Here is a 13312-nt window from a genome sequence, read left to right on the forward strand (position 1 = left end):
AATGAGAGGAAAATCAGCAACAGCTGCAATAGCTTTTTAGATCCAGAGTTTCCCTCTTGTCCAGGAGCTTTGCTTGGGCTGTTGTTTTTCTGCACAGGGAACCCAACAGAGACTTACAAAACAGCCCTCGCTTTCCACTTGCGCTGCTGAAAAGCCTCCTGCAGGAGCAGTATGCCCCTGCACCCGATGTCATTCTTGCTCACGTCCAGGTATCTCAGGCTCTGGTTGTGGAGGAGCATGGAGGCCATAGCCTGGCAACAGACACAGGTGAATAGGCACCTTTCCAACCTGTGGGGTGGGAGCAGACAGTAGACAAGTGGCCACGCCCCACATCGGAGAGGTCAGCCAATCCGAACCCTGGAAATCATAGCCAGGTGGCTACACCCCACATCAGAGAGCTCAGCCAATCCGAATCCTGGAAATCACACCCCCTGGAATGAGGCATTTCCTTCCAAGCGTGTTAAGTACGTGCTACAGATGCGTCAGTTTTTTCTTGTAGTTTAGGATGGCTGTCCAGGGTAGGCTATAAAAGTCCTAACTCCCAAGAAGTGAGGAGCCACACAATCTCTTTTAGAAATTGATTGTCACTGTGCATTAGCTTTGTTCATTCAAAAAATATTTATTTAGCACCACCTGTGTACCAAGGCACACAACCATGAAGAAAACAGCATCCCTGGCTTCCTGGAACTCATAGTTGATTGGGGGTGGTGGGGGGCAGGCAGGTCACCAGATAAATATATGCAAAGAGCATGGTTTCAGTATTCTAGAAAGATACCTTTGCCCTCACAGGCAGTGTTCATGGCAAAAGGGAGAGACAGGTCCAGAAAGGAGCTGAGTCACAGAAGTGCTGTGTATCATAAATTCAGAACAGACATATAAGAGGAAGTGGTGCGTGGGTGAGCGAAAGGTACAGGAAGGGGGTGGTTTTGGCTCCCATCTTTGAACAAGGAGTACAATCTCCCCAGGAGCAAGGCTATTATAAGCAGTGCAGAGCAGACATAACAGAGGAGGCCTTGGGATCCCTGTGTCTCCTACTCATGCACTGTTTGCTTTCATTCCGAGTGCTTGCCTCCCCTGCCCTGTGCATCTCTGCTAGCCCATAAATGACAAGCTGGGAACTGCTGCCCAAGCCAAAACTACAAGGGCATCACTCAGCTTTGCCTTAGTTTATGAAGGCCCTGACTTTCTTTCTGTCAGGTAGGTCCCTGGTCCTCCCTGTGCACACCAGCCAAAAAGTTCCCTAACCTCATTTAGAGTCACTTAAATCATTTCCTTTTGACAGAAGGAGGCAAGTCATTCTAAATTAATTATTTTTTAAAAGCTTTTATTTTTTATTAAATAAAAAAAATGTTTATTTCTTTTTGAGAGAGTGTGTGTGAGCAGGGGAGGGGCAGAGAGAGAGGGAGACACAGAGTCTGAAGCAGACTCTAGGCTCTAGGCTCTGAGCTGTCAGCACAGAGCCGGATGTGGGGCTTGAACTCACAAACTATGAGATCATGGCCTGAGCTGAAGTCGGATGCTAAACCGACTGAGCCACCCAGATGCCCCCAGAGTGTATTTTTAACTAATCTCCACACCCAACGTTGGGCTCTAACATACAATCCTGAGATCAAGAGCTGCAAAGCATCCCTAAAATAATTCTAATTATAAATAAGACGCACAGGTATGTGAGGACTGTTTTTGAAATGAAAAGAATAAGCAATAGAAGTCTGGGTTCTTCTTGGGAAAAATAAAGATGTCGATGGCTTTTCTATAAGACTAGAATTCTATAGAATGAAGTCTAGGGGAGTTTTAGATCAAGAAGTTTGGGATACAGAGTTGTCTATGAATTTTATACTCAGCCAAGTTACTGCCCATCAGTGAAAAGTAGTAGATTTTGAAAAGTAGTCTCACACAAGCAAAGGCTTAGAGAACACTACATAAATGCTCATCTGGAAATTTATTTCATTCTTTTTGTTTGTTCGTTTGTTTTTCAAGTTTATTTATTTATTATTGTTTTTAATATTAAATTTATTGTCAAATTGGTTTCCATACAACACCCAGTGCTCATCCCAACAGGTGCCCTCCTCAATGCCCATCAGCCACTATTTCATCCTTGAAAATGTATTTCACTCAATTTAAGAGATAAATCAGTATTTAAAACCCAAGGTTAAATTTCTGGAGAAAAAGAATCATGAGCTGGGGCACCTGGCTGGCTCAGTTGGTGGAGCATGCAACTCTTGATCTTGGGGTTGTGAGTTTGAGCCCCACATTGGATGTAGAGATTACTTAAAATAAAAAATCTTTAAAAAATGAAAAATAATCATGAGCTACAATGAACAATGAATTTTTTTTTTACTGGCTAATTATCAACAAAAGTGAAATCCATTATCAGGATATCCTAAGAAATTAGAGATGTAGGGGAAGCAGTTGATTAAGCGTCTGACTCTTGATTTTGGCCCAGGTCATGATCTCATGGTTTGTCAGATAGAGACCCAAGTCAGGCTCCATGTTGAACATGGATCCTGCTTAAGATTCTCTCTCTCCCTCTCTCTACTCCTCCCCCTCTCTCTCTAAAATAAAAAGAAAGAAATTAGAGATGTAACATAAAACAAGATTTTAATGATCTAGAATTAAAACCTAAATTATACTAATAGAGAACAGATTATGTGGGCAGAAACGAGGCAAAGCACTTTCACCCATATCCACTGATCACCAGAGAAGAGACGTTTCCAAATCTTTTCCAAATACTTAATCTAACCACGATACTCATTAAAAATAGGATGAATCTTGCCAAATCTTTGGCTAGTGTGCATGTTAGCATAGAGACCATTTAGGAGAAGAAGAAAAAATACATATGTAAAGAAAAGAATTTATAAGTACAAAAGTTGATTTCAGAAGGCCAGCTATCTCAGGCATCAGTCCACAGCCAACAAATGCACTTTCTTTTACTGGATGGAAGACTGTTTCCTAGAACAATGGTACTCCAAGTGTACTATGCCAGGGAACCACTTGGGCATGCTGGTCAAAGAGAGCCCGCCTCCAGAGCACCACGCGGCCTAGCAGTCCTACTTCTGTGTACTCAACCAAAGGAGCTGGAACCAGGATCTCCAAGAGATACCGGCACCTCATTCCCTGCAGCATTACTCATGATAGCTACCCTCCGGAAACAGCCTGCATGCCCACCAGCAGATGAATGGATAAAGAAAACATGGTGTTTACACACAATGGTATATTACTCAGCTGCAAGAAAGAAGGAAATCCCACCATTTGTGATGTCAGAGATGCACCTTGCCATAGTTATGCTGAACAAAACAAAACAGACCAAGAAAGACCAACACTGCAATAATTTCTAACGACTCCCCAGATGAACAAGTTCCCAGTCTGAGGAATCACCTTCAGAACCACTGCACACAAGCTTCCTGGAAGACCTGGATCCTGCATTCCACTAAGAATTTTACAGACCATTGTCCTCATTGCAAAGGAGGGGATGGGGGTAACTTACTCCAGAATCTGGAGGAAAGACTCAGGGTTCTCGAGGGCCTCAAAGACCAGGATAACACCATCGTCCTTCAGACTGTTAAAACCCAGGTCCAGGCTTCTCAAATTTTTATTTTTATCCAGAGCAGAGGCCATTTCCTGACAGCACTCGGAGGTCAGGTTACAGTTTCTCAGCCTGCGAAGGAACACATGTCAAGAAAACCAATCAAACACCCTTAGATTTTATTCCTTTCTTGCCCCCCATCCCACTTTTTTTGGATATAACATCAAGATATTATTATCATGCTGTATCATTCACCAATTTAGATTGTACAAATCAACATCATTTAGTATATTTACAAAGGTGCACGTTTGCCACAATTTTAGGATATTTTCAGTACACCCAAAAGGAACACCCTGTACCCTTTTAATTCCCAGATTCTTCCCCCAGCCACCCCCCAGTCTAGCAACTGCTGTCTGGATATTAATCTGAAGGAAGTGAAATCAGGATCTCAAAAAAAAATATGGCGTCTTTCATTTACCATAATATTTTCACGATTCATCCATATTGTAGCATGTGTCAATACGTCATTCCTTTTTACGGTTGAATAATATTCCATCATATGGATGCACCGGCCCTTCTTCATTCACACATCAGCTTATAAACACTAGGGTTGTTTCCACTTTTTGGCTATTGTAAATAATGCCCCTATGAGCATCGGTGTACAATTTTTGGTGCGGTTGTACGTTTTTTATTTCTGTCGTGTGTGTACCTGTGTGTGGAATTGCTGACTCATGTGTTAGGTCTACATTTAACTTTTTGAGGAGCAGCTAGACCATTTTCCAAAGCAGCTGTACCATTTTCTGTTTCTTTTTGGGGAAGCTGAAAGTGTAATGGGTTCAGGGGGTATTTTGTGCCACTCTCTCATTTCTGGTTTTATGAGCTAGAAGATTTACGGTTGAAGACCATCTGAGTCTATTTTCTATTAATAATAGACAAAAGCACTGTGCATTGGTGCTCTGAGACTAATTTCAACATGTGTGGGGTGGTCTCCCACACTAATAAACAATTCTTAGACGTCAATAGGGTCCAAGAATTCAACTCACTTCTGATACCGTCTACAGATCATCAGATTGTACAGGTGAAGGGCTCAGTCCTACAAGACTGCTTCCCCTACATCATCCCCTCCCTAGATACCAGCCACGAGCCCAGACTATTACCTGTGCTTCTGAACAGTGGGTTATAAACTGAAGGTTCCAGTGCCTTCTTCCAACCTTGGAGGCCAATCACCTGTTACCCGTGCTTCTGATTGACTGACTATAGATCAGAAGTTCCTATGACCCCCTCCTTGGATTTGATTAATTTGCCAGAGCAGCTCACAGAACTCAGGAAACCCATTTACTCATTACATTACCATTTTATTATAAAAAGTTAGAACTCAAGAACAGCAGATGGGAGAGATGTGTAGGGCCAGGCATGGAGAAAGGATGTGGGGGTTCCATGTCCTCTCCAGGTGTGCCTTTCTTCCCACATCTGAACGTGTTCATCCACCCAGAAGCTCTCAAATCCCATCCTTTGGGGTTTTTATGAGGCTTCATTATGTAGTTATGACTAATTAAATCATTGGCTATGGGTGGCTGGTTCCACCTGCCTCTCCTCTCCTCTCTTCTCCCCAGAAGTCAGGGCATAGGACTTAAAGTTCTAACCCACTCATCACAAGACTGGTCTTTGGGGCAGCAAGCCTCCATCCTTAGGAACTGTCCACAAGCCACCTCATTAACATAATAAAAGATGACTTTATGGCTCTCACCACTTAGGTATTTCCAAGGGCTTGGGTACCTCTGTGCCAGAAACAGGGACAAAGATCATATACATATTTTTTATGTTATAAGTCACAGTATCATACATCCTGACACCTAAGGGAAATCATTTAAAGAATTCATGATAGGGGCACCTGGGTGGCTGAGTCAGTTGAGCATCTAACCTCAGCTCAGGTCATGTTCTCACGGTTCGTGAGTTCAAGCCCCATGTCAGGCTCTATGCTGACAGCTCAGAGCCAGGAGCCTGCTTCTGATTCTGTGTCTCCCTCTCTTTCTGCCCCTCCCCTGCTCATGCCTCTGTCTCTCTATGTCTCTCAAAAATAAATAAACGTAAAAAATTTTTAAAAAGAATATATGATAGAGATCAGTGCATGTACACACACACACATGCATGCACACATGCACGGCTTCCTCAATCACTCTGTTATACTCCAGGCAGTCTCAAAGAAGACATTCTGGGACTCACACCAGCCTCTGTAGAGGGCACAAAGAGTGCTGTAAGGCACTGCAAAGCTGTTTTGCTCCTTCGTGCTTCAAGGCATTTTCTGCCAAGCTCAGATGGGTCAGGTTCTCGTTTCTCTTGAGGGAAGAAATAAGACTTGTACAAGAAAGCAGCATGAGGTCACAATTCTCCAACCTGTGGAGCAGAAAGACACAGATGGGATGCAATTTCATTCATGTGCATGTCCCAAACTGAGAGAGGAACATGGCCATCTGGGGTGTCCTTTTCAGTGTGAAAGTGTCATCACACCTCTGTAACCACCCCTTAGGGCTTCCGAGTCCTAAAGGAGAGGTTATCAGCCTTTCTGTGAGGCTAGGGGAGTGGAGGAGATGTGGGTCAGGAAAACAGCAAGGGATTTACAAGGATGGGAAAGAGACCACCAATGACTAAACAATACATAATGGGCACCAGGGTGGCCCGGGAGAGACAGCCCTTCACAAGCTTCAAAAATGTGTGCTTAAAAGAGATGCATTTTATTTTATTTTATTTTATTTTATTTTATTTTATTTTATTTTATTTTCAATATATGAAATTTATTGTCAAATTGGTTTCCATACAACACCCAGTGCTCATCCCAAAAGGTGCCCTCCTCAATACCCATCACCCACCCTCCCCTCCCTCCCACCCCCCATCAACCCTCAGTTTGTTCTCAGTTTTTTTTTTTAATTTTTTTTCCAACGTTTATTCATTTTTGGGACAGAGAGAGACAGAGCATGAACGGGGGAGGGGCAGAGAGAGAGGGAGACACAGAATCGGACACAGGCTCCAGGCTCCGAGCCATCAGCCCAGAGCCTGACGCGGGGCTCGAACTCATGGACCGCGAGATCGTGACCTGGCTGAAATCGGACGCTTAACCGACTGCGCCACCCAGGCGCCCCTGTTCTCAGTTTTTAAGAGTCTCTTATGCTTTGGCTCTCTCCCACTCTAACCTCTTTGTTTTTTTTTCCTTCCCCTCCCCCATGGGTTTCTGTTAAGTTTCTCAGGATCCACATAAGAGTGAAACCATATGGTATCTGTCTTTCTCTGTATGGCTTATTTCACTTAGCATCACACTCTCCAGTTCCATCCACGTTGCTACAAAAGGCCATATTTCATTCTTTCTCATTGCCACGTAGTATTCCATTGTGTATATAACCCACAATTTCTTTATCCATTCATCAGTTGATGGACATTTAGGCTCTTTCCACAATTTGGCTATTGTTGAGAGTGCTGCTATAAACATTGGGGTACAAGTGCCCCTATGCATCAGTACTCCTGTATCCCTTGGATAAATTCCTAGCAGTGCTATTGCTGGGTCATAGGGTGGGTCTATTTTTAATTTTTTGAGGAACCTCCACACTGCTTTCCAGAGCGGCTGCACCAATTTGCATTCCCACCAACAGTGCAAGAGGGTTCCCGTTTCTCCACATCCTCTCCAGCATCTATAGTCTCCTGATTTGTTCATTTTGGCCACTCTGACTGGCGTGAGGTGATACCTGAGTGTGGTTTTGATTTGTATTTCCCTGATAAGGAGCGACGCTGAACATCTTTTCATGTGCCTGTTGGCCATCCGGATGTCTTCTTTAGAGAAGTGTCTATTCATGTTTTCTGCCCATTTCTTCACTGGGTTATTTGTTTTTTGGGTGTGGAGTTTGGTGAGCTCTTTATAGATTTTGGATACTAGCCCTTTGTCTGATATGTCATTTGCAAATATCTTTTCCCATTCCATTGGTTGCCTTATAGTTTTGTTGGTTGTTTCCTTTGCTGTGCAGAAGCTTTTTATCTTCATAAGGTCCCAGTAGTTCATTTTTGCTTTTAATTCCCTTGCCTTTGGGGATGTGTCGAGTAAGAGATTGGTACGGCTGAGGTCAGAGAGGTCTTTTCCTGCTTTCTCCTCTAGGGTTTTGATGGTTTTCTGTCTCACATTCAGGTCCTTTATCCATTTTGAGTTTATTTTTGTGAATGGTGTGAGAAAGTGGTCTAGTTTCAACCTTCTGCATGTTGCTGTCCAGTTCTCCCAGCACCATTTGTTAAAGAGACTGTCTTTTTTCCATTGGATGTTCTTTCCTGCTTTGTCAAAGATGAGTTGGCCATACGTTTGTGGGTCTAGTTCTGGGGTTTCTATTCTATTCCATTGGTCTATGTGTCTGTTTCTGTGCCAATACCATGCTGTATTGATGATTACAGCTTTGTAGTAGAGGCTAAAGTCTGGGATTGTGATGCCTCCTGCTTTGGTCTTCTTCAAAATTCCTTTGGCTATTCGGGGCCTTTTGTGGTTCCATATGAATTTTAGGACTGCTTGTTCTAGTTTCGAGAAGAATGCTGGTGCAATTTTGATTGGGATTGCATTGCATGTGTAGATAGCTTTGGGTAGTATTGACATTTTGACAATATTTATTCTTCCAATCCATGAGCAGGGAATGTCTTTCCATTTCTTTAAATCTTCTTCAATTTCCTTCATAAGCTTTCTATAGTTTTCAGCATACAGATCTTTTACATCTTTGGTTAGATTTATTCCCAGGTATTTTATGCTTCTTGGTGCAATTGTGAATGGGATCAGTTTCTTTATTTGTCTTTCTGTTGCTTCATTGTTAGTGTAGAAGAATGCAACTGATTTCTGTACATTGATTTTGTATCCTGCAACTTTGCTGAATTCATGTATCATTTCTAGCAGACTTTTGGTGGAGTCTATTGGATTTTCCATGTATAATATCATGTCATCTGCAAAAAGCGAAAGCTTGACTTCATCTTTGCCAATTTTGATGACTTTGATTTACTTTTGTTGTCTGATTGCTGATGCTAGAACTTCCAACACTATGTTAAACAACAGTGGTGAGAGTGGGCATCCCTGTCGTGTTCCTGATCTCAGGGAAAAAGCTCTCAGTTTTTCCCCATTGAGGATGATGTTAGCTGTGGGCTTTTCATAAATGGCTTTTATGATGTGTAAGTATGTTCCTTCTATCCCGACTTTCTCAAGGTTTTTATTAAGAAAGGGTGCTGGATTTTGTCAAAGGCCTTTTCTGCATCGATTGACAGGATCATATGGTTCTTCTCTTTTTTTTTTTATTAATGTGATGTATCACGTTGATTGATTTGTGGATGTTGAACCAGCCCTGCATCCCAGGAATGAATCCCACTTGATCATGGTGAATAATTCTTTTTGTATGCTGTTGAATTCGATTTGCTAGTATCTTATTGAGAATTTTTGCATCCATATTCATTAGGGATATTGGCCTGTAGTTCTCTTTTTTTACTGGGTCTCTGTCTGGTTTAGGAATCAAAGTAATACTGGCTTCATAGAATGAGTCTGGAAGATTTCCTTCCCTTTCTATTTCTTGGAATAGCTTGAGAAGGATAGGTATTATCTCTGCTTTAAACGTCTGGTAGAACTCCCCTGGGAAGCCATCTGGTCCTGGACTCTTATTTGTTGGGAGATTTTTGATAACCGATTCAATTTCTTCGCTGGTTATGGGTCTGTTCAAGCTTTCTATTTCCTCCTGATTGAGTTTTGGAAGAGTGTGGGTGTTTAGGTATTTGTCCATTTCTTCCAGGTTGTCCAATTTGTTGGCATATAATTTTTCATAGTATTCCCTGATAATTGTTTGTATCTCTGAGGGATTGGTTGTAATAATTCCATTTTCATTCATGATTTTATCTATTTGGGTCATCTCCCTTTTCTTTTTGAGAAGCCTGGCTAGAGGTTTGTCAATTTTGTTTATTTTTTCAAAAAACCAACTCTTGGTTTTGTTGATCTGCTCTACAGTTTTTTTAGATTCCATATTGTTTATTTCTGCTCTGATCTTTATTATTTCTCTTCTTCTGCTGGGTTTAGGCTGCCTTTGCTGTTCTGCTTCTATTTCCTTTAGGTGTGCTGTTAGATTTTGTATTTGGGATTTTTCTTGTTTCTTGAGATAGGCCTGGATTGTGATGTATTTTCCTCTCAGGACTGCCTTCGCTGCATCCCAAAGCGTCTGGATTGTTGTATTTTCATTTTCGTTTGTTTCCATGTATTTTTTAATTTCTTCTCTAATTACCTGGTTGACCCACTCATTCTTTAGTAGGGTCTTCTTTAACCTCCATGCTTTTGGAGGTTTTCCAGACTTTTTCCTGTGGTTGATTTCAAGCTTCATAGCATTGTGGTCTGAAAGTATGCATGGTATAATTTCAATTCTTGTAAACTTATGAAGGGCTGTTTTGTCACCCAGTATATGATCAATCTTGGAGAATGTTCCATGTGCACTCGAGAAGAAAGTATATTCTGTTGCTTTGGGATGCAGAGTTCTAAATATATCTGTCAAGTCCATGTGATCCAATGTATCATTCAGGGCCCTTGTTTCTTTATTGACCATGTGTCTAGATGATCTGTCCATTTCTGTAAGTGGAGTGTTAAAGTTCCCTGCAATTACCACATTCTTATCAATAAGGTTGCTTATGTTTATGAGTAATTGTTTTATATATTTGGGGGCTCCGGTATTCGGCGCATAGACATTTATAATTGTTAGCTCCTCTTGGTGGATAGACCCTGTAACTATTATATAATGCACTTCTTCATCTCTTGTCACAGCCTTTAATTTAAAGTCTAGTTTGTCTGATATAAGTATGGTTACTCCAGCTTTCTTTTGGCTTCCAGTAGCATGATAAATAGTTCTCCATCCCCTCACTCTCAATCTAAAGGTGTCCTCAGATCTAAAATGAGTCTCTTGTAGACAGCAAATAGATGGGTCTTGTTTTTTTATCCATTCTGATACCCTATGTCTTTTGGTTGGCGCATTTAATCCATTTACATTCAGTGTTATTATAGAAAGATACGGGTTTAGAGTCATTGTGATGTCTGTATGTTTTATGCTTGTAGTGATGTCTCTGGTACTTTGTCTCACAGGATCCCCCTTAGGACCTCTTGTAGGGCTGGTTTAGTGGTGACAAATTCCTTCAGTTTTTGTTTGTTTGGGAAGACCTTTATCTCTCCTTCTATTCTAAATGACAGACTTGCTGGATAGAGGATTCTCGGCTGCATATTTTTTCTGTTTAGCACACTGAAAATCTCGTGCCAATCCTTTCTAGCCTGCCAAGTTTCAAAAGAGAGATTAGTCACGAGTCTTATAGGTCTCCCTTTATATGTGAGGGCACGTTTATCCCTTGCTGCTTTCAGAATTTTCTCTTTATCCTTGTATTTTGCCAGTTTCACTATGATATGTCGTGCAGAAGATCGATTCAAGTTACGTCCGAAGGGAGTTCTCTGTGCCTCTTGGATTTCAATGCCTTTTTCCTTCCCCAGTTCAGGGAAGTTCTCAGCTATTATTTCTTCAAGTACCCCTTCAGCACCTTTCCCTCTCTCTTCCTCCTCTGGGATACCAATTATGCGTATATTATTTCTTTTTAGTGTATCACTTAGTTCTCTAATTTTCCCCTCATACTCCTGGATTTTTTTATCTCTCTTTTTCTCAGCTTCCTCTTTTTCCATAACTTTATCTTCTAGTTCACCTATTCTCTCCTCTGCCTCTTCAAGCTGAGCTGTGGTGGTTTCCATTTTGTTATGCATTTCGTTTAAAGCGTTTTTCAGCTCCTCGTGACTGTTCCTTAGTCCCTTGATCTCTGTAGCAAGAGATTCTCTGCTGTCCTGTATACTGTTTTCAAGCCCAGCGATTAATTTTATGACTATTATTCTAAATTCACTTTCTGTTATATTATTTAAATCCTTTTTGATCAGCTCATTAGCTGTTGTTATTTCCTGGAGATTCTTCTGAGGGGAATTCTTCCGTTTGGTCATTTTGGATAGTCCCTGGCATGGTGAGAACCTGCAGGGCACTTCCCCTGTGCTGTGGTGTATAACTGGAGTTGGCGGGCGGGGCCACAGTCAGACCTGATGTCTGCCTCCAGCCCACCACTGGGGCCACAGTCAGACTGGTGTGTGCCTTCTTTTCCCCTCCTCTAGGGGCGGGATTCACTGTGGGGTGGCGTGGCCCGTCTGGGCTACTTGCACACTGCCAGGCTTGTGGTGCTGGGGATCTGGCGTATTAGCTGGGGTGGGTGGGCAAGGTGCACGGGGGCAGGAGGGGCAGGCTTAGCTCACTTCTCCTTAGGTGATCCACTTCAGGAGGGGCTCTGTGGCAGCGGGAGGGAGTCAGATCCACTGCCGGAGGTTTGGCTCCGCAGAAGCACAGAGTTGGGTGTTTGCGCGGAGCCAGCAATTTCCCTGGCAGGAACTGGTTCCCTTTGGGATTTTGGCTGGGGGATGGGCGGGGGAGATGGCGTTGGCGGGCGCCTTTGTTCCCCACCAAACAGCTCTGTCGTCCGGGGGCTCAGCATCTCTCCCTCCCTTTGTCCTCCAGCCTTCCCGCTTTCCGAGCAGAGCTGTTAACTTATGACCTCCCAGATGCTAAGTTGCGCTTGCTGTCGGAACACAGTCCGTCTGGCCCCTCCGCTTTTGCCAGCCAGACTTGGGGCCTCTGCTTGGCCGGCAGGCTGCCCCTCCGCCCGGCTCCCTCCCGCCAGTCCATGGAGTGCGCACCGCCTTGCCGCCCTTCCTACCCTCTTCCGTGGGCCTCTCGTCTGCGCTTGGCTCCAGAGACTCCGTTCTGCTAATCCTCTGGAGGTTTTCTGGGTTATTTAGGCAGGTGTAGGTGGAATCTAAGTGATCAGCAGGACGCGCAGTGAGCCCAGCGTCCTCCTATGCCGCCATCTTCCTGCTTCCCAAGAGATGCATTTTAAAGACATGAGCAGGCATTCATAGTCTGCTATGAATAGTAAGGTCATGAAAACATTCTCATAGTAATGAAGGAAATACAAGTGAGAACAACGAGGTACCACCTCCTGTTTGGCAGACTGGCAAAAAACAGTAAGGAGAAGACAGATGGACCATAACAGCAGTGGATGAGGGACTGGAGTTCTGGGAACTGGTGGCTACCTGCTGGAGAGGGTGAAAACGGGTGCAGAGATGCTGGAAACAAGCAGGTAAAATGGAACACAGACGCTGTCCATGACCCAGAGATCCTACTGCTGGAGCATTCATCACAGTGTGTGTGTGTACAGCCCAAACCTCAGCGGCCCGTAGATGGTGCATATTCACACACACGTGATCATCCAGTAGTGAAGGTGAATAGATTTCCAAAACCACTGAGCACGAAAGTGTTGGTTGATCAGAAAAAGAACACATATTAAGCTGAGGCCACTTATGTGAAATTCAAAGCAATGAAAAACTGTGTGGTGCTCAGTTTAAGAATACATGTGTGGGGGGCCTGATCAGCCCAATTCGAGGTGGCTATCATGAGGTGGGGGGGTAGGAATCAATACAATTAGTGAGGAAGGAAAATAATACTGGTGAGCCTCTAGTTCATAAACTAGATGACAGATATATCAGGCTCACTATAATTATGTATTCCAGGGTCTTGGGTATAAATGTGTACTTTTATGGAGACATTCTTGGTCTGTCCTCAGCTTTTCATGGACCTGTCTACGTAATTATATCAGTCACCAGACTTAAGTTGGCACACATTCCCCCATGACTGCTTTTCTCCCAGAAGCACTCAGTTCACCACACAAATGAACAGAAGT

General features: G+C 43.1%; 2 protein-coding genes across 11 annotated transcripts in view; one reads left to right on the plus strand and one right to left on the minus strand.

Moving 5' to 3' along the window:
- Positions 1-13312, plus strand: part of NLRP13 (NLR family pyrin domain containing 13) — a 143455-nt gene that overhangs the window by 38673 nt on the left and 91470 nt on the right. The gene's annotated exons all lie outside the window — the stretch shown is intronic.
- NLRP8 (NLR family pyrin domain containing 8) overlaps positions 1-13312 on the minus strand; it is a 32853-nt gene that overhangs the window by 1066 nt on the left and 18475 nt on the right. Inside the window, 3 exon segments of the mRNA XM_047836076.1 lie at positions 118-288; positions 3485-3655; positions 5747-5857. Coding sequence (XP_047692032.1) covers positions 118-288; positions 3485-3655; positions 5747-5857 — 453 coding nt within the window.

This window comes from Prionailurus viverrinus, chromosome E2 (assembly GCF_022837055.1).
Source record: "Prionailurus viverrinus isolate Anna chromosome E2, UM_Priviv_1.0, whole genome shotgun sequence".
Lineage (NCBI taxonomy): Eukaryota > Metazoa > Chordata > Mammalia > Carnivora > Felidae > Prionailurus > Prionailurus viverrinus.